Source organism: Globicephala melas, chromosome 17, assembly GCF_963455315.2.
Source record: "Globicephala melas chromosome 17, mGloMel1.2, whole genome shotgun sequence".
NCBI lineage: Eukaryota > Metazoa > Chordata > Mammalia > Artiodactyla > Delphinidae > Globicephala > Globicephala melas.
In genome coordinates, this window is record NC_083330.1 from 78,775,368 (window position 1) to 78,800,658 (window position 25,291).

Here is a 25,291-nt window from a genome sequence, read left to right on the forward strand (position 1 = left end):
TCCCTAACCAGTAAGAAGAGAGAGGCTCACAGAGCCCGCAGTTGTGTACCGACAGTACAGGTCGCTGAACTCCTGCTTTCCTCCGGAGTCTGGAAGGTCGGGATGTGCCAGGCAGAGGGTGCCCACGAGACCTTTCACTGTACGCAGTCACAGCCGTGACCGTGCAGGGTCCTGTGAGTCCTACGGAATCACGGAACCTACAGGTGGTCTGGGGAGTCAGCGGGAAAGTGGGATTCGCTGGCACTCTGACCCGTGAAACACGGCACGAGCTCTGTTCTGGAAAGGAAGGACGAAGGGCTGGGGCAGGACACGCCCTTGGCCCCTGAGTGGCCCAGAGTCTCGCCCAGTGTGCAACAGCAGGAGAGCTGCTGTGAGAAGGCGAGCCTGGAGATGACAGGTCCAACCCCAGCTGACTGGGCTCAGATCCTCAGGCTGCTTCTGACCACCACGGCTAAAGTGAGGGGCAAAAATACAGCCCAGGTGATGCCTGGGCTTCTGTTCTCCAGGTGGGAGAAAGGACCCAAAGATTCCCAAAACTGAGCTCTGGATCGGCCAAAACTGTTAGAAGTTTACACGGCTCTCCCCTCCAAGCAGAAAAGCCTGGAACAAAGTTTTAGAAAAGACGGCTGCTCTCCCCTCTCCCTCCCCAACCCCCATTCCAGCTGGGATCTTCCCAGGCAGCTGTAACGTTAACCCTGTAAAGGTTTACCTGCTAGGGATTTGAAAAAATTAGCAGTAAGAAAAAGCAGGACAGGGACTTCCCTGGTGGTCCAGTACATAAGACTCTGTGCTCCCAATTGCAGGGGGCCCGGTTCCATCCCTGGTCAGGGAACTAGATCCCGCATGCGTGCCGCAACGAAGAGTCTGCATGCCGCAATGAAGATCCCGCATACCACAACTAAGACCCGGAGCAGCCTAAATAAATTAATTAATATTAAAAAAAAAGAAAAAGAAAAACAGTACAGTTCTTGCAATGGCTCTGTATTTTGTGGCTACCGCATCTGGACGCAGAGTAAAAAGCTGACACAAAATGTAAAATGGCTGGAACTTCCCTGGCGGTCCAGTGGTTAAGACTCCGCACTTCCACTGGTCGGGGAACTAAGATCCCACACACCGCACGGCACGGCCAAAAGAAGAAGGAAAATCCGTGTAACTGCATAAATGCCAGAGGAATCGTCCCAATCAGAAAGGATGCGCAGGAAAAGTGTCAAGCGGACTCAACAGCCGTGTTCTGCAGCCTGTGGGAGGGTTAGAGTGCAGCAAACACATCTCCATAAACGATGGTTTCTTACTCTGAGTTCCCTATTGACGTCTCTGGGGAAGGAGTCCACGTGAGGAAGGGGGTTCTCCCGAGAGGGAGACACGTCCTGGAGTCTGGAGAGCTGGGTGGATTTCTAACGAGCTCTCGTGAGATGGGACCCAGGCTGGTGACCTGGCCTGATGTGTGCCCTTTGGAGCAGATCAACTTCTAACCTCCGGATGGACAAGCGACTGAGGGCTCAGGGAAGCCTTGTGACTTGGACTTGGCGGCGTCTCCACTTTGCTGCTGCAGGAAAGCGACTGGTCTGCTGGGAATCTCGGGCCTTGCTGCCTGGGCCCGACTCTAGGCAGAAACCCAGCGCCGTCTGCAGCAGGAGAGCGAGTGGGATGGAGGCTCCAGGACTGGACCTCAGACCCCAGGGTTCTGGCAGATTTAGGGCATCCCTTCGTGGGACCCTAACCATGCAGACACAGCTGCTGGCTGGACCTTGGGGCCACCTGCAGATGCCCCCGGGAAAAGGCCCGTTTTTCTGGCGGGGCAGTCAGAAGTCAAGTGCGCCGGGCCGTGTGTCTCTGATGCAGAGACTGCCCGCGGCCCAGGCTGTGATCCTGCACATGTGCCAGCGGGGGGCAGGGGGGGGCACATCACAGGGACAGCCGCCCCAGGGATGCCTCGGCGCTCCACCTGAGACTCTCCAGGTAAGGGGAGCTCGTAGCAGCGGAGGGGGCTGCCCCGGCACACAGCCCAGTGGGGCAGGTGGACCCCCAGATGCAGCCCATCTTGTCTCTGCTGCTCACTGGATCAGCAGGACGATACAGCCGTACACACATAGACGTTACATGAACATGAGAACATCTGTGAAAAATCCAGCGTCCGTCCCGCCAGCGCCTGGATGTGGTGTGTCTTTCTGGCCCAGATGCATACAAACGTTTCTCTGTGGCAACACTTCTGCCCCTTGTGCACAAAACCCAGATGAAAGGTCTGGGAAAGAAAGCAACGCAAAGTTATGATGACTGACCACGAACATGATTTTGTAACAACAAGGGGGACACTCCTGAGATCCTGGTCCCTGGGGAGGAGGGCGGAAGCGCCGGCTCTGAGCCCAGGGAGTGGGAATGAGTCGTGTGCAGCGGCCCGCGGGCCTGAGAACCGTCCGTGTGTCCTGACACTGTGAGGGATCTCAGCTCAGTGCCGAGTCCTGGAAGCCCTCCTGGTGAATCACTGAACCTGTGGGTGGGCTCGGGGACATGCAACAAAGCCAGCAGGGAACCACCCAAAAGTGAAATGAAGAAAACAATTCCATTTACAACAGCAACGAAAATAAAACACTTTCAAATAAACTTAACCCCCAGAAGTGCAAAACTCGTCCTCCAAAACTTTGCTAAACGAAATGAACGAAGAACGATGCATCTAAAGAGACATCCCAGCGCTCACAGGCTGGAAGGCTTGGCCTGGTTACGAAGGCGGTACTTCCCAAACGGACCTCCAGCGGCTCCGCACCCCAATCAAAACCCAGGCTGACTTCCCTGCAGAAAGTGACCAGCCAACCCTCAAATTCATCTGGATTTTCAAGGGACCCTGAATAGCCAAACAATCTTTAATGAGAAAACCAAACCGGAGCTCACACTTCCTGATTTCAAACTTACAGGCATCAAGACTGAGTGGTACTGGCAGGAAGACAGACAGACAGATGAACATGAACAGAACGGAGCCCAGAAACACCTGCCATCAGCTGATCTTCCACAAGGTGTCAAGACCATTCAGCTGGTGGGAGTGGAGCTGGGAAAACCGGGTCCACGTGAGCAAAAAGGAAGTGGAATCGTTACCTCACACCATGTACGAAAAATAACTCAAAATGGATCAACTAGCTAAATGCAAACATTGAAACTATAAAACTCTTACAAGAAAACCTAGAAATGCATCTTTATGACCTCAGGTCAGGCAAAGCCTTATTAGACGTGATACCTGAAGAATAAGCAACGGAAACTAGACTTATCAAGATTTCTGTGCTTCAAAGCACCCTACCAAGAAAGTAAAAAGACAACACACAGAATGGGAGAGAGCCTTTTCAAATCATGTATTTGAGGACTTTCCTGGTGGTCCAGTGGTTAGGACTCCACGCTTCCACTGCGGGGGCGCAGGTTCAATCCCTGGTTGGGGAAGTTCCGCACGCCACGTGGCACGGCCAAAAAAAAAAAAAAATCATATATTTGAAAAGATACTCGTATCTGGAGTGAATAATGAGCTCTTATAACTCAACAGTAAAAAAAAACAAAGAACTCAACTGAAAAACGGAAAAAGGACTGAACAGACATTTCTCCAAAGACCACACACAAATGCCCAGTAAGCAGAGAACAGAGCCTCACACGTCGTCAGCCAGCGGCGAAGCGCAAAGCAAACCCACATCCGCCGGACTGTACCCAAAGCGAGGGAAGATGAGAACAGTGCCAGCCAGGATGTGGAGAAACTGGGCCCCAGCGCGCGGCCGGTGAGAGCGTGAGCGCGCTTTCGTAAAACGCTAAACCTCGGCGCTACAGAGTAACCCGACAATTCTACGACGAAAGCCACACAGCGGGAACACCCAAACGTCCAGACACATGGACAGCAAAACGTGGTCTGGCCACACACGGAATATTCGGCGACTGAAGCACTGACGGGCCGCAACGCGGGTGGACCTCAGCAACATTACGCTGAACGAGAAACGCCAGACAAGGTCCACAGATGGTGGGATTCCGTTTGTGCGAATGTCCAGGGGCTGGGGGAGGGGAGGGGGTTTGTTTGCAGCGATGGAAACGCTCTAAAATGTACGGTGACGATGGCTGCGCAGCTCTGTGAACGAGCCGGAACCGCTCGCCCGCAGCCCAGAGCCGAGAGCCTCTGAAGGAGACAACCACGTGGCCCGGAGCTCGGGGGCCCGAGGACAGGCGCTTCTCCTCCTGCACTTCTGCCCTGCTTCACGTTTGGGCGCAAATATAGTTTGTATCTTTTGAATCAGAAAATACGATTGAAAAGAAAACCAGAGAACTGATGAAGACAAAAGCAGGCTCAGGGCCAACCCCACGACTTGGATGGGCCAAGGCCTCCGGACACTTGCCTCTTGGACCTGCCGTCCCCTCTGCGTTTGTGCTCGGCCCTTGCCTCCTTCAGCTCTGCCTTGGCCTCGGCCACCTGCTTCTTCTTCGCCTCAATCTGCAAAGAAGAGGGGCCCAGTCAGGGCTGCTCCTGCCTATGCTAGTCCAGCCCCAGGGACCACCGTCCACAGCCTGCAGGCCCTATGCCCTGAAAGGGCCCAGCTGACCAGGTCCCTCGGGTACCCGTCTGCCCATTCAGGGTGCTGGAGCGCTGGTCCTGACTGGTCACTCTGTGGCCAGGGGACAGGGTGAGGCCAAGCGGCCCCAGACATACCACCTGCTCCAGCCAGACCTGGCCCCCTTGCTCCGCTGACCTCCCTCCTGGGCTAGAGGCCCTTCCACACCAGAAGGCCGTGCAGGATGGCCTCTGGCCCTCCCTTAGCCGGTTCTCCCTCCTGGCCAGCACCTGGCCCCGGGCAGCCCTGATGTGCCCAAGCCCCTCCGAGGGCCGTGCGCTCCCAGGGAGGGAAGAGGAGGGGAGCCGCGCAGTCGCCCCAGAGGCCCTCCCGCCGTGCCCGCCGCGCGCCTTCGACCGAAGCGTCTGCACCGACTTCTCGGAGGTCTTGGGAGTTGCCCGCTGATGGTTGCAGAGAACGGCAACGGCCCGATTTGCTCGGTTGTAAGACAGAATCTTAGCGGCTACGCTGTCTTCAGCTAGAAAACAGGAGTCTGTTACGCAGCGGCAGCCACAGGACAACAGCCGCTGCCGCCCCAAGGAAGGACCTCACAGGACAGGACTCAGGGTCCGCACCTAGTCCAAGGGCCTCCCAACAGAGGCAGAGAAGAGGCCGCCCCAGATCCCCCCCGAGAGCATGGGGCCCACGTCCAGGAGTCCCCGCTGGGGGTGGGAGTGGCAGGAAGAGGGTTCCCGCACACAACGGGGGGACACGCAGAGCTGGGCAGGCGCTTCAAAACCGACTCTGCCGAGGAGCAGAGACTGGGCAGGGGCCTGACCGTGCGGGTGGCCCTGCGGGGATGGCTCGGCCTGGGGACCTGCGCATCCCTGACCCGTCCCCGCAGGCCAGGGGAGCTCCACTCTGCCCTGGACGCCGGCCACGAGGCATCCCGTACCAACCCAGCAGCCAGGCACCAGCCCACAAGCGGGCGCCCTGTCCCCACACCAGGGACCCTCACCTCTGGTCAGCACTCTCAGCTGGCCTGCAGGGTGAGGCTGGCGTTGCAGGTCCGGAACACCTTGGCCGTCAGGCCATCCATCAGGACCTGCAGGTACCTGTTCAGACTGGCGGTCTGAACACGGGGAAGAAGGTGGGTCTCAAAACGTGGTCTCCTTTGGGGACAGTTTCATAGCACTCTTCCCGGCCCCCCCCCCACACCTTTGGGTGGAAGGAAGCTGGTGGTTAGACAGACGGCCCTCAGCCTTCTCGTGCAAGAGAACATGCCAGTCGGTGCTCGCGCTCGCCCCGTGGCGTCAGCCTGGCCCTTCTGGACGCAGACAGGCCGAGCTGCGCTGCAGCCCTGGGTCACCCCATCAGCACTGCTCTGAGCCCCCCAGGCTTACGGTCAGTCTATCAAAAAGCTCATCCCCAGGGCCTTTGTTCTCCATGAACAGCTGCAGATTCTCGTACACCTGCGGCAGAGAGAAGAAGCCTTTACAAAGACCCCCTCGTGCCCCGGGCAGGAAGAAACCTCCTGGGGCCAAGGAGATGGAGGTAAACGAGGGGCGCGAAGGGCCAGCTGTGCAGCAGAACTGGGAGACCAGCAGACTGGGTTTCTCCCAGGGAGCAGTCAGCACCACCGCAGGGTCACGTGCCACGTGTCCAGGCTGCTGTCCGTCGCGAGGCTGGCACCGTCCCCTCACAACGCACACCCTGGCTCCTTCCTCCGTCACCCACGCCGGGTCCCTCCAGGTGACCCCACGTCCACAGTCAGACTCGTCTGACACCACAGCGCCTCAGAAGACCTTCAAGGTCCCTTTGTCCAATTTCCCTCCACCCTCCCTTTCCTTTCCGTCCTTCTAAGGGAGCGCAAACATTCTCCTGGCTTGTGTCGGCCTGGGCCTGTCTCTCCATGCAGCTGTGTGTGTGCCCCACGGGGCTGGACGCCAGGTGCCCAGCTCCAGAGTGACCGGAACAGCCCCCGCTCTCGGCACCGCGACTCCTGACTGGGCTAGTGCCTCAGGAAAGTGGTCCCAGTGCTCCCTCGCCCTCTGCCACGTGAGGACAGTGAGAAAGCACGGCCACACCAGGAAGGGGCCCCACCGGCTCACAGCCCGCGGCTCCAGCCTCCAGACCAGGAGACGGAAACACTGTTAACGAGGTGCCAAGGCCAGGAACTCTATCAGGGCGGCCTGAACTGAGACACGTGGTGATTATCTTGTTACTAAAACCCCTTCTCCTGCCCCAAGGAAAGCCTCCCCCTTTCCTCACCTGCAGCTCCTACCAACTCATGCCCTGGAACAGGTTTCAGATGCCTGGGCACGCTGTGCAGCCCCTCCCGAGTGGGTGCTTCTCTGTCACCCTCGACGGTCTCCCCAGACTTCCCGTTCTGTGTTCGGGCAGCCACGTCTGTGTGTAAGGTGTGTGTAAGTTGCAGGTGGTCAGTGTTGGGTCTGCTCTCGTTGCTGTGACACGGGGCCCACCCGGACGGAGGCCAGGGCGACTGACACTCTAGGGCTTGTCACTCCAGAAGGAGTGGAAATCCTGATTTCCCATCAGAGCCCTCTGCAAACCAGAGACTTAGCCCCCACGCCCCCCCCACTTCATCCGTCCCTCCATCGGCAGGGGCGAGGCCAGGCGCTGTGGGCATGGCCGTCAGCCAGCAGGCTCAACCCCTGAAGCTCATCGTTCACAGAGGGGAGACCGGGGACACCGCCAGAGTGACCACAGCGAGCTGCATGCCCAGCGGCCAGAAGACCCTTCCCAGGTGCGCTGGGGTGAACAGTGTCCCCCGCAAATTCACGTCCTTCCCAAAACTTCAAAACGTGACCTTTTTCGCAAATAGGGTCTTTGCAGATGCAATGAGTCAAGACGAGGTCACAGTGTGGGGGGACAACTCCAACAGGACCGTGTCCTCACAAGAAGAGGGACAGACGCACGGGGACAACGGAGGCAGAGCTGCACTGCCGCAGCCTCGAGCCAACGCGCCAGGATGCACGGGCACCTCCAGACACCACGGGCCTGGAAGGTTTCTCTCCAGAGCCGCAGAGGGCGCACAGCCCTGCCAACACCCTGCTCTCGGAATCCTGGCCTCTAGAATGCCACCCTAACCCACCAGGAGGGCAGTGGCGGCGCTGGCGCCTTGGAGGGCAGGTCCAGTTCAGCCTACGGGAGTTCAGCCTTGCCACCAAGCGCGACGGGACGGGAAAATGGGCCTCGTGGCCCTGTGCCCTCCCAATGCTCCCCAAAAGAGAGCACCCAGATCTCAGGGGCGAGCGTGGGGCACGACCCACCGCCCACACCAGGCGCTCACCAGCTTCTCCAGCGGCACTTCGTTGTAGTAGCGGATCGAGTCCTTTCCCAGGAAGTCGAATTCCACGACGTACGGGCAGCCATCGGCCTCTGGGTGCAGCTGAATGTGTTCCACGCGCAGGGAGCAGCAGCCCACCGTGTCAGCCGTCTCGCCCTCCTCCTTCTCATGCCCGGCTCGCAGCGGGCGTGGTGCACACACACAGCGGCACAGACGGACACGCCCCTCAGGCGCACAACGTACAGACGGGCGCACACGTACGCACTCAGGCACACACCCACCCCTCCACCTGCCCGAGGCTCCGGCTCAGGACACACGAGCCCCACGGTGCCCCCAGCTGCCCGTCCAACCAGGTCTTTGCGACCGACTGGAGCCTCTGTGAAGAGCAGGTGGGAAAGCTGGAACCATCCGCACCTCATCGATGAAATAAAGCGCCGCGGCGCGTGGTCTCGCCTTCATTTCTTGGCTTCCAGTCGGCCCGGTACTGAGGACGGATCTCGCCCGCAACTCCTTTCAAGCGCCGAGCCACTTCATGCTTCTCCCGGTCTCTCTGCCCCTAACGAAGGGAGCGAGTAGCAGAGCAAACCCCGGGCCCTTCAAACAGGCAACGCCGACCCCGCTCCCGGGCCCGCTCTCACCCGCTCAGCTCAGGGCCGCGGAGCAGACTCCAAACTCCGCGAAATTTAAAGACAGTGTGAATCTAAAGCCCTTGCTTTTGAAGACAAACGGCCGCTGGACACGGTGTCACTTCAGAACTGGCCCGCTAACGCCCACGACCCCAGGGACTCCCGGCCAAAGCGGCCCGGCCCAGCCGGGGGCGGCAGGTCAGAGCCAGCTCACCTTCAGCTCGGAGCTGGGGTTCAACATGACGTACTTGACGGAGTTCTGCATGTTCTCTGTCCACGCCGCCAGCCACGTGACCGTGCGGTCGCACCGCACCTCCTTCCACCGGTGACCTACCGGAGGCTCAGGTACTTCGGAGTCCCTGCAGCAGGAGAGTGACCCAAACCCGACAATGCGAGACCCTGCTCCCTGAAACACCGGCCAAACGCCGCCACCTCCCACGACTGCGCCGGCACTGCAGGCGCCTCCTCGCCCAGGCCACACCCTCGCGTCGCGGCCTCTGTGTCGCCAGGCGTGTGAGGGGCTCACTCAGAGCTGCTGCTCCCACACGTGAACCGGGACGGCCACGCCCAAGGCCACACACACTGCCAGCTCAGCAGCCCCACGGGACACAAGCCGCCGCTGGGCTCCTGATGGGCCCGGGCTCCCAGGATGCTTCTGCCGACCCGGCTCGGCCGCGGCCCACGCAGCAGAGGGACAGAAGCTCCTGCTGGAGCGTGGCCCGCAAGTTCCAAACGCTCACGTGTTACCAGACCATCTCGATCACCTGAACTGCGGAAAACTGTGTTGGAAGGACACGGACACGCTTTCTTGGCGGAGTGAAACCTCAAGCAGGGGGCAGAGTGACAAGAGCTGGTTCAGCAAACAGCACGTGGGCTGCCGCAGAGCGTCCATCTGTGGGGAAGGTGCCCTCCCACCCGGCCCACAGAGCCTGGAGTGACGGAGACACACCCTGCATCGGGCCCCACTCCCCCGGGTGAGAGGCAGGACCAACCACCACCACCACCCCCGCCCCGCGCACACCTGCCGCAGTTGATGGTCACGTCCTCCGGCAGGACCCTCCTCTTCAGCATCCCCATCTTGGGGTGGTCGCTGCGGCCCCAAACAACCCAGGGGGCTCAGTCTTGAAACTGCCGACCTTCTCTCGGTGCCCGTCTAAGATACAATAGCCAAACTCTTGCTGAAGTTTTGTCGCCTCTTCTTTGAGCTCCTGCGTTCATAGAACAGCGTGTAGCATCAGTGGTGAAGACAGGACGAGACTGGTGCCCACGTCTGCCGGGTGCACAAGACTCGTCAGAGCCCCTTCACTGCTGCAGGACCCCGGGAGGCCCAGCGAGGCAGGCGGGCCGAGCGCAGGGCGGGGCGCCCGCCCCCCAGCTCCCGGCTGCCGCTGTGCTGGTCCACTGTCACCACGGAGCATGAACTACGGAGCCACTCGTTCACACGGCGGGGTCACTGTCCCCGTGCTCTGGGTGGACGGAGCACTTTTTAAATGTGTTTAGGGGCACGTAACTCAAAAGTGTCTGAGGATAACGGAGCGGAATCAGAGGCCCCTTCACCACACCCTGTTGGGGTCTCGTCTAGAAGAATCACACAGGAACGGCTTTTGTGAGAGGAGGGGGTCGTCTCCCGCATACCAGCAGCCTCCCACGCAGGGCCCCAGGGGCCCACGCCAGACTGAGCCCCCGAGCAGCCCGACCTGCTTCTCCTCCTTGGGCAGGGCCTTCCGGGCGGCGGTCTTGTCCACAAAGTATCTGTGGATTTCTGTGAAGTCACACTTGTCCAGGTGCTTGATTACTTTCCTCTCTTCTGCTGTCATTTCCTGCCCCAAAATCAGACACGTGTTCTCAACATCCAACAGGCAACAGTCACAGGGGCAGCGGGGACCCTCCCCCACCGCGGCAGGGGTCCCACTCCACTGGGAACGCTGACATCCCAGAAGCGGGAGGAGCAGACTCTGGGCAAAGACGCCAAGGCCACCCCGACCAGCAGCCTCTGCAGTTGTCCCCCAAAGAGAGCCTTTTCAGGCAGGTGGCCCAGGTGTGCAGCTGGACAGTCGGGGAGCTGAGGCCCCAGTGCTTCCTCCTAGCGGCCTTCGGAGTTGGGCCACGTGGCCGCATCTGAAGAACCGCCCCCTCTGGCTGCTGCGTGGACCGTGCATGGCACTAGGGGCCCCTCACTCACCACCAGGGAAGTCGGCCCACCGCCCCCCGCGCGGTGGAACACACACGTGCTTGGTGGTCCCCAGTCCAGCCACACACACACACAGCCCACAGCCCCACCAACCCCCAGGTCCCTGCAGGGGTAGGTGTGAGACCGCACCACACCCTGCGGCAGAACCCAGGTGCCCGCCAGCCGGGAAGGGGACACACGCGGCGCTGGTGTCCTCCCAAAGCAGCCGGAAGGGGGGCTGGGGTGTGCTTTCTGAGGGCGGAGTCCACAGGTATAGCCGAGATGAGTGCAGGTGCGCACAGAACCCAGTTGTGTTTTTAATGAGAAAAGAAAAAGCAACTAGCACCTTATCTTCAGATAGCTTGCCAACGAGCATCTCTGTTTCCTAGGGGCCAGAAAATGCCACTCCTGGCACCCCGCAACCTCCCTTTCCTAGGGATTCCAAGCTCGGCTCTGCCTGGCCTTCCAGCCACTGGAGAGAAGTGAGGGTGGGCAAGCGTCTAACAGCAGCAGGCCGACACCAAGAGCCCGCGGCCACGCAGCGCATACCCTCCGCCAGTCGCTAAAGAAGTTGTTTATTCGTGATCCAGCATTTTCCCATAAAACGTGGCAACCTCCTCAGCGGCTAAGCTCAACTCCATGGGCTTCCCTGGAGACGCCGGAAGTTACACTGATTTAGGGAGCCGACCCACAACGTCCTGCCCCTTAAGTCATGCTTGGTTACACACGTTGTATTGTATCGTAACATAGCCGACGTTTTTAGTCCAGGAGAAGGCTCTAAATTTAAGAAGACAAGCACAGCCACGCACAGGTGTGGCTTAAGCATCCTGGAGCACAGGCCAGGCCTCTGTAGAGGCGTCAACGGCCAGAATCGCCCACGTTTATACTGCTTTAATGATTTATTTTGCTGCTACACTTACATGGAAATTTACAGTTGAAAAACACGAGAAGGGGCTTCCCTGGTGGCACAGTGGTGGGGAGTCCGCCTGCTGATGCAGGGGACGCGGGTTCCTGCTCCGGTCCGGGAGGATCCCACATGCCGCGGAGCGGCTGGGCCCGTGAGCCATGGCCGCTGAGCCTGAGCGTCTGGAGCCTGTGCTCCGCAGCGGGAGAGGCCACAACAGTGAGAGGCCTGCGTACCGCAAAAAAAAAATAGAAAAACACGAGAAGTTTTAGGACACACATCGCCACGTAACGTAAAAGTAAGACAAAAGTTAGAGCTCCGAAGCAGAAAGATGTGAATAACTGTAGCAGCTGCAACCTTTTAAACACCCTCCCATCTGCCCAATGACTTCCGACATTTTACTCCAAGAATCAGTATGAGAGACGGCTCAGTGGAGGGCAGGGAGGCAGCAGAGCAGCGCAAAGGCCGCGGGGGCTTCACCACGGAGTTCTCTCAACTGTTGTGTATGTTTGAAGATTTTTATCACAAACGTTGGAAAAACAAATATACGTTACTTTGATAGTAAGCAAAAGGCACTTGGGATAAAACAGCACAATTCTTCCCAAAACCAGCTTCTCGGGAGGACAGAGAACTAGCTGAGCAGCCAAAGCCCGAGGGGCTCAGCTCCTGCCCTGCGAGCGCCCCCTCCCCAAGGCTGGGCCGCCCAGGTGCCCACGAGGCGCAGGGCGGGCTCTGACAGTCACGGAATCTAGTCTAGCTCGGAAAACCAGATTCTAAACCAACACCCACGTCGATGGAGTCGCGGTGAACAAAGAAAAAGCGTGGCTGTGTGTGCTGGCCGAGTGTCCCCCAGGGACAGGCACGTGTGACCCAGCAGGAGCCCACGGGGTCACCAGATCCCGCAAGGGGCAAGCACTACAAGAGCCCCAGCGAGAGAGGAGGGGAAGGAGGGGAGGCAGTCCTTCCTGCCGTCCACAAAGGCCTCCCTGTGGCAGCGCCTGGCAGGAGCCGGGACGACTTGCCAGCGACCAAGGCTGGCCTGTGTGCAGTGCCCACGCATGCCCTGCTGAGGGCCTGGTCTGACCCAGGAGAGGCGGAGGGCCACCTTCAGAAGGCTTAGCCTAGCAGAGATGCAGAAAATGGGGGAAACAGGTCAAACTAGCAGCACAAAACTAAGCAGAAGGGGCTTCCCTGGTGGCGCAGTTGTTAAGAATCCACCTGCCAATGCACAGGACACGGGTTCGAGCCCCGGTCCAGGAAGATCCCACAGGCCGCAGAGCAGCTAAGCCCGTGCGCCACAACTACTGAGCCGGTGCTCCAGAGCCTGCACACTGCAACTACTGAAGCCCACGCGCCTAGAGCCCGTGCTCCGCAATAAGAGAAGCCCCACTTGCTGCAACTAGAGAAAAGCCCACGTGCAGCAACGCAGCCAAAAGAATAACAACAAAAAAAACAACTAAGCAGACGCTCCTAACCAGAGAGGTGGAGAGGAAGAGGGCCAGGCTCCAGGGGAGGGGCAGTGCGGGGTCGGGCCAGTCAGCACGTGCCCACGGTAACAGCTGGGAGCCCGCAGGCCGCTTGCTCCAAGCACCCAGGGACCCAGAGACTCAGGCCCTCCCCCAGAAGGTCCTTCTGGATGCAGGCCCACGTGGGCCAGCACAGCAGGAAGGCAGGGGTGGCAGAACCAAGCTGGGCAAGTTCAAGGACACCGCCTGGTTCATCGGGCACTGGATGTGCAGCCCCCGCCCCCGCAAGCACGGCAGTTCTGAGAGGGTGCCAGGCTGCAGATGGGCAGGGCCCCCCTGATGTCTCAGGGAGCCTCTGAACTGCAGGCTTGGAAGCAGCCTGCAGACTTGGAAGCAGCCTAGCCTGGCTCCTGAGCAAAGGGCCAGTGTCTCCCAGGTGCACGGGTCAGCCCAGACCCCAGTGGGAGAGCCACCAACGGAGCAGGCCTGGGTGGCCGCCAGTTACCAGGTGCAGAAGCAGGTCCCTGGCCACAGTCACTCGAGCCACCCATGCAGTCCTCACCATCGTAGTAGAAGCAAACTCCCTCAGGAAGCGGCTCATGCGGGGGTGCGAACCATGGGCCTCTGTGCTCCAGCCGCGTCCACTTCACACCGCCTGGGCTCTCCTTCTCCTCTTCCCACCTGGAGGACACACGAGACGGTTCCGACTCTCACGCCACACCTGAGCACAGGTCCTCCCCACACATCCCTCTGGACGCCCCGTGACCACCTCCCAACTGAGCTAGGTAAGGAACAGGAGGGGTCATCCCCCTAGGGGTGCGGGGACTGACCCCGCCTGACCTCAGACCACGCCTCTCGTTAGACAACCACACCTCCCTGACCTGGAGGAAAAGGGGCAGAGAGGCTCCCCCAGCTGGGTCCCTTCAGGGCCGCCCCAGAGTCCCCAGGTCTGGCTCCAACCTACTTTCCCAATCTTGTGCAACTGTAATTTGCAGCTCTTTTTGGAATGCATCTAGTGAAGGTGCACCAGTGAAGCGGCCACTGCAACCCAGCTCCACACTTGGGCCTGACCCCTCTGTTCCCAGGACACCATCCCTCCCACCCCCACCAGCAGGGCCCGAGCCCCCAGAGGCAGACGGGACTCCGTGATCATGGCAAATCTCTGGCCCCTGGCGGTAAAGTGGAAGTACTGATAGGACTTAGGTCACAGAAGGGGACCAGTTAGACCGCGGTGAGACACCATCTGGAAACACTCAGTTAATGACGTCAGAACTCCAACAGGAACCCTGAGCACAGCCCCGTGAGGGTGTGAACCCAGCCTGCTCTTTGGAAAGGTGGCATTTCACGCACAGGAGATCCCCACCTCCCTCCCGCTATTCCACACCCGCCACAACTCACCCGCCATGTGACCACAGGGCCTCTGCCCACATCCCGCAGGAAAGAGCTTGGGAGCGCTGTGGGCAGAGGCACGCCTCAGGTCGCAGCACGAAAGCCACCAAGGGGAACTGATCGCGGGCTATGTGCCCGTGCACAGAATGAGTGGACCAAAGCTCCTGGAAACGGAGGAACTGAGAATCCAACATGGAATGAGAGGCCAGTGTGAGACCACACACACATCAAGTTCAAATCCAAACACTACGGCGCTTAGGCCAGGCGCAGCTACCTGAGCAATAGACCTTACCAAAACAAAAAACAGTGGGGGAAGAAACTCCCAAATGGGGGCCCCCAGGGGAGCAGGCGTGAGACGGGGCACGTGCTGCGTCTGTGGTCTCAGATCCCCTTTGGGGAAACCGAAGAGCAACGTGCGCTCCCCCTGCACTCCCATCCCGCCCGAATGCAGCGCTCAGATGTCTGGGAGGCGCACGGATGCGCCCTCCCGGAGCCTCCGCCCAGGGTCTTCGGCCACCTTACTGGACTCAGCTGACGACCCTCCGCCGGGTCTGGGGGCCTTGTGGGGGGCATCGGGGCGCACCCTGCGTTTGCCCTCTTAAGCCCCGGGAGCGAGAACCTGCCCCCCACGTGCAAAGGCCCGGCGCACCCGCCCTGCCCCTCATCTTCGGGCCGGCCCCACCCCACCCCGGCGCACCTGGCGGACTTGGTGGATGAACGAGGACCGCGCTGGCCTCCTGCAGGCTGCACAGTGGCACTGGGCAGGCACAGGGTGGTTCCGCCCGGTCCCTTGTCCCCGCCTTGCTCCTCCGCCCGCTTCCCTGTGCTCTCAGGCCTGCCTCCTGATACTGCGGACAGGCCCTGGATTCAAGTCCAGTCCTGCCGACCCCTCCGTCCCGAAGCTCTGGCCCATGACCGGCCCGAGGCTCCTCCCGGAAGGCCGCCTGGGAGCTGCGCGAGGGGACGGCACAGGGCTTCAGCGCTTGCCCACCTCCCTCCACCCCCCCAGCTCCCGAGGGCACCTGGTGGGTCCTCTGTGATCACACGCTTGCCCGGCACACCAGGCCAGACATGGAAGAGGGGCGCTTCCACGCTGTCAGAGGGCCTGCAAGTGAAGCTGTGCAGACACCAGGGGCGCCTCCATCCAGGCCCACGCGGCCTCCTGCAAGTCCTGTAACACAATCACTGCAGACCAGCCCCTTACTACCTCTCACCCCTGTGCAGCTGAGCCCTCCCTCCCGCACTCACTGTCCCTGGGTTTGACCCGCACTTCCGCCCTGGGCAGCACGATCCAGCTGCTAGCCCTCCAGGGCCAGTCCCGGTCTGGAGCAGGCCACAATGCCCATTCGTGGGCCCTGAGCCAGCAGTGGACAGGGCTCCACCATTTGTCAGCCTTGGGCAGGTGTCCAACTCCCCTGCATCTGTAAGATGCGGCTTAGGGACTGGGGGAAGTGGACAGGTGCACACCTGTCAGTGCCCACCCAGAGAGTACACAGCGGCCCAGGCACGTCTGCCGCGCCTCCCGCCACCAGAGGAATGCAGCAGAGACAAGCCCACATCCTCACTAACCCCCACTACTGCCACCAACTCCGCAGTCCCCGCTGACATCTGGGGGCTGAAGCACTGGCACACAGCTGCATGGCTGCAAGGGCTGGATCTCAGCACCCAGGCGGGCCATGGTGCTGGTCATCACCGTTCTGGAATAAGCCGCGCATCCGCTGGCTGGACATACGCACTAGGACTGCAGCAGCCGGTACTCCTTAAGGCCCACCTTCTGCCGAGTGTGCTTAGAGGCCTTGCACATATTCTCTCATAATCCTTCTAAAATCAGGAAGTACATTCTAGTCCAGGCCCACTGTTCCTTCCACAGAATGCTGAGGCCACTGTGTTTTAAATTCAGACTGCAATTTTGTAAACGGGAATGTGGCGGGACAAAAACCGTAAGATCTCTAAAGAAATGCAGAAAAAGCATCTGACAAAAAAACCCAACACCCTTTCACGATAAAAGCAAAAAGCCACACTCAACAAACTAGGATGGAGGGACCCTCCTCAACCTGAGACAGAGCAGCTGAAGACCCCACAGCTACATCATACGCAAAGGTGCCATGGCCCCAAGGTCAGAACTGGACACTGCTATTCAACACGGTCCTGGAGGTTCTAGCCAGAGCACACGGGCAAGAAAGCGACGTAAAAGGCATCCAAATTTGAGAGGAAGAAGTAAACTGTCTTTATTTGCAGATGGCAGGATCTTGTGTATAGAAAACCCACCAGATTCTACAACAACAACAAAAAATTATTAGGGCTAATAAATTAATTCAGCCAAGTCGCAGGGTACAAGATCAATACACAAAAATTGGTTTTCTTTCTTTACACCTGCAGTGAATTACCTGAGAAAATTACAAAACAACTCCATTTACAGTAGCACCAAAAAATGAAAATAGCTAGAAGTGAACTTAACCAAAGAAGTAAAATATTTGTACACTTTAAACTACAAAACATGCCGAAAGAAATTAAAGAAGATCTAAGTAAGTAGAAAGTCATCCCATATTCATGGACTGGAAGACTCATTTTGCTAAGATGGCAATATTCCCCAAAGTGATCCACAGAAAAATCTAATCCCCATCAAAAGGTTGGCTTCTTTGCAGAAACTGACAGCAATCCTAAAATTCACATGGAAATACAAACTATCCAGAATAACCAGAACAATCTTGAAAGAGAAAAACAAGGTTAGAGGACTCACATTCTGATTTAACAGGGGCTTCCCTGGTGGCGCAGCGGTTAAGAATCCGCCTGCCAATGCAAGGGACACGGGTTTGATCCCTGGTCTGGGAAGATCCCACATGCTGCAGAGCAACTAAGCCTATGTGCCACAACTACTGAGCCCACATGCCACAACAACTGAGCCCACATGCCGCAACTACTGAAGCCCGCGAGCCTAGAGCCCGTGCTCTGCAACAACAGAAGCCACTGCAATGAGAAGCCAGCACACCACAACGAAGAGTAGATCCCGTTCGCCATACCTAGGGAAAGCCCACACACAGCAACAAGGACTGAACGCAGCCAAAAATAAAACAATTTTTTTTTTAAAAAAGTACAAGCAAGGAAAAATAAAACAGCTAATGTGGACTCATCAAAATTTCAAACCTTTTGTGCTTTAAAGGACAACATCAAGAAAATGAGAAGACAATCCACAGGAAGGGAAAAAATGTTTGCAAATCATGTATCTGGTGAATCTAGTGTTTAGAATATATAAAGAACACTTACATCTCAACAATAAAAAGACAAATAACCCAACTAAAAAAAAAATAGACAAAGAAACTGATCAGACATTTCTCCAAAGATATACAAACGGTCAATAAGCACAAAAGATGCTCAACATCCTTACCCATCCGGGAAATCCAAATCGAACCCACAAGGAGAGGCCACTTCACACCCACCCACTTCATAAGCCTTCACATGTCTCATACTAGCAACTCCACAAAGAGCACCCCATTTCACATACAAGAAAAAAGAGGCTCAGCAAATCTAATTTCCCCAGAATCATATCGTTGCTGAAAGCAAGATCTGATACCAATAAAGACCATTCTGATCCCAAAGCGGGCAGCCCCTCCTGTGGTCTCTGCTGCACCCCTTCACAAGGTGTGAAACAGCACTGACCAGCAGAAATGTGACACAAGCCACAAGTGAATTTTAAACCGATTTGATTTTTTGCAGTATACTTAATTTCAACCAAAATATTTAAAATATTGTCACTACAATGTGTGATCAATATAAAAAATGAGTTCACATTCTTTTTCCTACTATTTGAAGTCAGCATGAACTTTACACCCACAGCACGTCCCCACCGGGACCAGCCACATCTCAGGAGCTCACAGCCACACGCGGCTGGTGGCTGCAGGCTAGACGGCCCAGGAGGAATGGTTAAGACGGTGGTGTCCAATGTGTGCTCCTCTGCTTAGTGTCCCTGTGACCACGGCCAAGTTGCTTAACCTCTCTGTACCTCAGTTTCCTAACCTGGTAAGTGGAGATAACAGCACCTACCTCGCCAAGGACTGGCCAAAAGCAATGGCGACACAGAGCCAAGTGCATCACGGACGCTGGTTCTCACTAGCACCCGGTAACACCTACATTTCACAGCTGCCCCGCCCTACAGTATTTTGGCGTTACCCACCACACCTCCCCGACAGGCCCGCAGCCGCAGCAAGAGCCAGCACTTACAGCCACCTTCTCTTTACGCCCACACGTGGGCGTGAGAGAGACCGCGGGTGGGGGTGGGGCGGAGGCGGGCCGTGAGCACGGGGCGGGGCTACAGGGGTGGTGACCGGGTGAGGGGCGGGGCACGGCCTGCAGGGGGTGGTGATGGGCAGTGGGGCCGGCGCGGGCTTACCATCTCCACCTGCCTTCTCCCTCCTCCTCCGGCCCTTTGGTGGCCTCGTGGTCCCTTTTCCTGTCTCTCCCTCGGGACGTTGCACCGACCGGCTCCTCCTCTTGGCCTCTGCCCTGCTCCAGGCCACACCGACTTATCTCCTCTCTCCGTCGCTTCTCCCACTGTACGTCCTTCCCGGGGCGGCCCAGTCCACACCTGATGGCCCTCTCCGCCCGCCCATCCCCCCCCCGCTCCCCATCCCCTTGTCTCTGTTCCTTTGCTTCCGGAGCCCCTGCTCCGCCCACGTTGTCCTTCTTCCTTTTTTTGACTTTTCTGGAAACCACAGTCTCTGATGCGGACTCGTTACCAGCACCACATTTTTTTCTTCTTTCTTAGTTTCTCCAGCCCACATGTCTTTCCCCTCCTCGACATTCCCTCGTAGCTGCTTCCTCCCCACCAACTCTCCCACCTTTTCGGTGTAGGCTAGCTGCCCCGTCCTGGACGTTCCCCCCCGCCTCCGCCTGCGCGTCTTCCCTGCGGCTCTCGGCTCCCGCGTCCCCATCGCCTCCATGCACCGCCTCCCCGCTGGGCCCGCGCCCCCTCTCCGCAGGCGCCCTCCTGCTGTGGCCACATGCACCCCTCCAGTCCCCGCTGCCCTCCTCCAGCTTCGAAGCCTTGGTCTGCCTCCCAGCACCTTTCTCCTTAAGCCCTTCCCGCCTTTGCTCTTCCGATATGTGCTCCTTTTCTTTTTTCTGTTTGCTTTTCACTTTCACCCCATCCTTTCCCTGGCTTGTGTCCACTTGCTCCTTGTCTCCCTCTCCCAGGGTGCTGGGCCACACAGCCTTCCCACCATCCTGGCCGCTGGGCACAGCCTGCAGTGCCCCATCCTCAGAGGACACCTGGAGATCACCAAGGGCCATCTTCCTCTCGTCCCCAGGGCCTTGTAGCCTCGGAACCTTGTGCAGGAGAGAGAGCACACTGTGAGTGGGCCACACCCCACAGGCAGCACCCACCCAGGTCGCAGACCCCAGTGACTGCTTTACTCACCACATCCTGCCCTGCCCTTCCCCACAGAGGCTTCCATCAGAGGAGCAACAAATCCAGACTGTGCGCCTCTACTGCCTCCAAAGGAGCTTCAGAAAATAGCTTCTGTGTCTCAGCCCTCCTGGCCCTTGTCAGAAGTGGAACCCAGGGCAGTGCACTGCCCCCAGGCACAAACCCCACTGGGAAAGGGCACAGGAGGAGCAGCTATTCCAATGCCACTTCCCCCACCCAGGCTCCACAGACTCATTTCACAATACATTCCTATTAGGAAGTCAGACAGGGGATCTGCCTGGTGGTCCAGTGGTAAAGAATCCGCTGTCCAATGCACAGGACACGGGTTCAATCCCTGGTCGGGGAACTCAGATCCCACATGCCACGGGGCAACTAATGCCACGTGCCACAACTACTGAGCTCATGCGCTTCAACTAGAGCCCGTGTGCCATAAACTACAGAGCCCACGTGCTCTGGATCCCACATGCCACAACTAGAGAGAAGCCGTGCACTGCAGCAAAAGATCCCGCGTGCCACAACTAAGACCTGACACAGCCATAAAAAATAAAAAAAATAAATATTTTTTTTTAAAAAAGAAAGAAAGTCAGACAAGTCAGACAGTAAGGTCATTCATTGTCTTTTTTTGGCCCACGCCGCACGGTACCAGGGATGGAACTCATGCCCCCTGCAGTGGAAGCATGGAGTCTCAACCACTGGACTGCCAGGGAAATCCCCATTCACTGTCTTCTTACACTTGCAAGAACAAACACGCAAGCACGAGCGCCTAGAAAGCTGCTCACGAGAATCACACCTGAAGACGTCACCTGGCCTTGTTTCTTGCAAAGCTTTGCACTGTTACGCGTCCTCACAGGCTTGGCGGTCTGTGCAGATCTGGAACACAAAACCATACGTAAATACATAAATCTGCTGCTCACTTAGGAAACCTACCGTTCTGAAAACATAAATAACCTACATTACAGACTACAGAGTCTCCAGTCTTCCCAGTGGACTCTCTCTGTTTCACAACATGTTTGGTGAACATGAGCATATTCACAGGACATCTGCGGGCGGGGGCAAATGAGCGCAACTCCAGTCTGACACTAAGGAGCTGCTGGCAGCTGCAAAAGCACCCCTGGCGCACGTCCTGCCGACAGGAGACCCGCGGGGGCTGCAGAAAGAGCAGATGGCACAGCCAGCCCTGTCACCCACCAGGCCCACCTCTGCCCACCCCCGGCCCCTGTCAATACTGTGACTGCCATGGGACTTCCCTGGTGGTCCATGGTTAAGGCTCCACGCTTCCCTGCTTGGGGACCTAGGATCCCGCATGCTGCGCCGCCAAAAAAATTAAAAATTAAAGAAAAAAAAAAACTACGACTGCCAGGAAATCATCAATTTAGAAAAACGGTCCTTCCAGAGTAGCCTTGAAGAAGCAGTAATTGCAAGAAACACATTCAGAAACAAAACCCAAACTAAACAGAGAGATCAGACACAACAGGTCCGAGCAGGAGCGCGGGGCAGCCCCTGCAGCCGCCACCCAAACACCGCCACGGGGACAGGCCCTGGGGGGCCAGGCACTGGGGTGCCAGGCACTGGCTTACGGAGGGCAAGGGAGGCCCGCGACCCGGCGACTGACCAACTTCACACCCACTAGGACGGCTACAGCGAAAAGATGGACAATAACAAGTGCTGGCAGGCGTGTGGAGAACTCAAGCTCCTCGTACGCTGCTGGTGGGAATGTCAAATTGTGGAGCCGCCCCGGGAAACAGTGCGGCAGTGCCGGAGCGCGGCACACAGCTACCACGAGACACAGCAGCTCCACTCCTAGGTGTTCACACAAATACTGTGAGGGAATGTTCACAGCAGCAATACTGACAAGAGCCCAAAGGTGGAAACAACCCAAAATGTCCATCAACAGATGAACGGATAAGCAAAAGGCGCTACACTCAAACAGTAAAATATTTTCAGCCATAAAAATGAAGTGCTGTGGCTTCCCTGGTGGCGCACTGGTTAAGAATCCGCCTGTCGATGCAGGGGACACAGGTTCGAGCCCTGGTCCGGGAAGATCCCACGTGCAGTGGAGCAACAAAGCCCGTGCGCCACAACTACCGAGCTGCACTCTAGAGCCCGCGAGCCACAGCTACTGAGCCCGCATGCCGCAACTACTGAAGTCTGCGCACCTAGAGCCCGTGCTCTGCAACGAGAAGCCACCGCAATGAGAAGTCCACGCACTGCTACAAAGAGCAGCCCCCGCTCGCCACAACCAGAGAAAGCCTGCATGCAGCAACAGAGACCCAACACAGCCAAAAATAAATAAATAATTTTTTACATAAATAAAAATGAAGTGCTGATACGTGCTACAATGTGGATGAATCTTGAAAATATGTTAAGTGAAAGAAGCCGGACACAAAAGGACAAATATTGTGTGACCCACTTGTACAACATACCCAGGACAGGCCAATTCGTACAAATAAAAGGCTGATGAGAGGTCGTCAGGGGCTGGGGGAAGAGGGAAATGAGGGGCATGGGGTTTCCCTTTGAGGTGATGAAAAAATTCTGCAATTAGATCGTGCTGATAGCTGCCCAAGATTGTGAATGTCCTTAGTACCAAGGAATTGTACACTCTGAAATGGTTAAAATGATGAATTTTACATTATATGAATGTTATCACAACAAAAACAAACACAAAAGGAAAGTTTCCCAAAACTTCTGACATTTTCCATGAGAGAAAAAGAAGAGTTGGGACAGAACACCAGGCACAGGAGAAATCCTGCCTCCGTTCACAGCACAGGGGCCGCACGATGAGGCCCACAAGCTAGACCTAGGTCGCACACGTTTCTGTCTGTCTGGCCAAGCAGTTCTGTAAAATTTCAGCAACATTTAACATCTGAGACGCTTCACCATAACGATCCCCACGTCGATGGTGTGTGAGCTGCATATCCAGGGGCCTGCTCAGAAGTTCATCCACCACTCACAGCGGGGGTCCAGCAGGGAGGGAGGGAGCGAACGGCAGCCAGAAAAGGGAGGGGCCCGCCCTCCCCCCACCCCACTCCCCCCCACCCGATTACGGGAAACTAATAAACATGATTTGACATGACTCAGAGAAAACATCAAATTAAACTAATCCTGTACTCCGAGGCCAGGTGCTTCACTCAAAACTGGAAATACTATTTAGAACAACAGCTTCAACTGCCTGATTCTGAAGCCTGGACTCCTTTCACCATGAACTGATACGCAAATCCTGTCATCAAGCCACACGTGTTTCCAACACCAAAGTTTCCAAAAGCAAAACCTACCACGGTTTTTTTCCATCAGGTTTTTTCTTTGTTCTACTGGACAAAGAGAGCTATTTATACTGTCCTCTGAGACAAGAAAGTGGTAGAAAACAGGAGAGGTAAAGAAAGGTCAGAGACAACCATATGCCTAATGCCTTTTAAACAACTTTTGGTTCTATTCTTTGAAAAAGATGTGGTTACGTTGATTGTTACCTAGTTTACAATTATTTCTGACAAGATCCTTTATTTATTGATAAAATAAAAACCACAAAAGAGAGGACCGACAGCAGATGAAGGGGGCCAGTCCTCGGCCTTCACAGAAGGCCTTCACAGAACGTGCAAAAGACTGATTCCCTGCGCGGCAGCCAGCAGCTCCCATTACCAATCGTTCTGTGGTTCTACCAGATTCTTCACTTCTGCTCAAGTGAGAGCAAAGACTGGATAAAAACAGGGAGTGCAGGTCCCAATTCCAATGCCAAGGCCGGACTCAGGACTGAAGGTGATGTCGCTGCCCCTCCCACTGCTGCATCCTCACCACCCTACCTCACCTCCTGCACAGAGGAAAGAGACACAGAACAAACCCTACCTGATATCTTCTGAAATGGAGAATGGACTTTCTTCCTTCAGGCACTGCTACGAGTCACAAGAAGACAGAGAGTTTTACTGAGAACATTTCCATGTTGCAGTAATGGTTAGAACTTCTGTTAAAACACTAAAGAGACCACCACCACTGTGTCCTGAAGTGGCCCCCGGGAAGAGCAAACGTGACCCTCAGGAAGTGAGCAAGTTAGGTCCAGGACACCACGACGCCCCCAGCCGGCAGCTTCCGGGTCCTTAGAACTCAGCAAGAGGGTGGCAGCCACTCAAAGGATTCTGAGTAATGCGTAACCAAACCCACCCCTCCCAGAACTGATTCCAAGGCCCAGGCACAACACAAAGCAGCACGCCTTCCGAAATTAGAAATAAATGTACTTTACACACAAAGTGTACATTTTTAAAACTATCAAAATGCCATAGACACTAAGAAAGGCTTACAGATTTAAAAAAATGAAGAATTTAACTTACTGAAGCCCGTTAAGTTTAAAAACAGGACATTAACAGTAAATGAAAGATTCAAACCTGGTCTTTCCCACATCTTCCCTGATGTTTTTGGTTTGGCTCCTTCGGGTTTTCTAGGTTCATCTGGTCAGTATTCTCCCTCTTCCTTTAACGAAAAACAAATTTTAATGCAAATCCCTAGGGAGGAAATGTAAAGCCAACACTGAAACGATGTCTGTGTCTGGAAGAAACACAAGCTGCACAGAAAGGCGACAGGTCACCCCGCCCTCTCCCTCTCCAGCCTGACGCCAGACTCCCTGCTCGACACCACCTGGGCCATGTCTGTGTGCACACACTCTTCCCATTCCATTTTCCACTAGTGCAGGGATGGGGTCAATTAGACTAGGGCATTTCAAGAGGTGAGCCAGCTCGTTAATAAAAATCACAATCCGGGCTTCCCTGGTGGCGCAGTGGTTGAGAGTCCGCCTGCCGAGGTAGAGGACATGGGTTCGTGCCCCGGTCCGGGAAGATCCCACATGCCGCGGAGCGGCTGGGCTCGTGAGCCATGGCCGCTGAGCCTGCGTCCGGAGCCTGTGCTCCACAACGGGAGAGGCCACAGCAGTGAGAGGCCCGCGTACCGCAAAAAAAAAAAAAAAAAAAAAAATCACAATCCACTAAGCAAAGGCCCCTTCTTCCCAAAAACATTCAGTCACCTTGTGAGGGCAACCTCACCCTTCACCGAGAATGGCTTCAAATCGGACATTTGACCATCTCCCATAGCCTCTTCTTTACCTGTAATCGCGTGTCTCCAACTGTGAGAAAACAGAGCTGAGACGCATCAAAGAGGACCCCAGGTAAGGAGCAGGTCAGGCGGAAAGGAGGTGAGCCTGGGCCCATGTGCAGGGACATTCTATGGCCTGTCATGCCTGTGGCTGGTGGTCCCACTGGCTGAGTCTACATCTAAAACAGGTCAACAGCTAACTCACATCAACCCACGACTAAGAGAAGAGCAAAGGCCCACCGTTCACAAGGTCTCTATAGAACAGGCGCACCAGGAGATGCGTGTCACTCTTGACCTCATTACTACAGAAACAGTCTCCAAGAACAGCTTCAGGGCTTCCCTGGTGGCGCAGTGGTTGAGAGTCCGCCTGCCGATGCAGGTGACACGGGTTCGTGCCCCGGTCCGGGAAGATCCCACATGCCGCGG

At 56.6% G+C, this 25,291-nt stretch overlaps 1 protein-coding gene and 1 long non-coding RNA gene across 2 annotated transcripts in view; both read right to left on the reverse strand.

Annotated features, from left to right (window-relative positions):
* Nucleotides 1–18,641, reverse strand: part of TOP1MT (DNA topoisomerase I mitochondrial) — a 36,444-nt gene extending 17,803 nt beyond the window's left edge. Inside the window, 15 exon segments of the mRNA XM_060287279.1 lie at nucleotides 4,356–4,450; nucleotides 4,919–5,046; nucleotides 5,527–5,550; nucleotides 5,553–5,640; nucleotides 5,912–5,980; nucleotides 7,822–8,005; nucleotides 8,231–8,284; nucleotides 8,286–8,374; nucleotides 8,659–8,803; nucleotides 9,466–9,544; nucleotides 9,547–9,652; nucleotides 10,142–10,264; nucleotides 13,547–13,665; nucleotides 14,383–14,552; nucleotides 15,071–18,641. Coding sequence (XP_060143262.1) covers nucleotides 4,356–4,450; nucleotides 4,919–5,046; nucleotides 5,527–5,550; nucleotides 5,553–5,640; nucleotides 5,912–5,980; nucleotides 7,822–8,005; nucleotides 8,231–8,284; nucleotides 8,286–8,374; nucleotides 8,659–8,803; nucleotides 9,466–9,544; nucleotides 9,547–9,652; nucleotides 10,142–10,264; nucleotides 13,547–13,585 — 1,223 coding nt within the window. The 5' untranslated portion in view covers nucleotides 13,586–13,665; nucleotides 14,383–14,552; nucleotides 15,071–18,641.
* Nucleotides 18,642–19,012: 371 nt separating this feature from the next.
* On the reverse strand, nucleotides 19,013–23,819 carry LOC132593738 (uncharacterized). Its single transcript, XR_009559533.1, has 3 exons — nucleotides 23,633–23,819; nucleotides 20,586–20,665; nucleotides 19,013–19,695 (listed from the first exon to the last, which is right to left on the reverse strand). It is a non-coding gene; the product is annotated as an uncharacterized lncRNA (long non-coding RNA).
* Nucleotides 23,820–25,291: the final 1,472 nt, after the last annotated feature.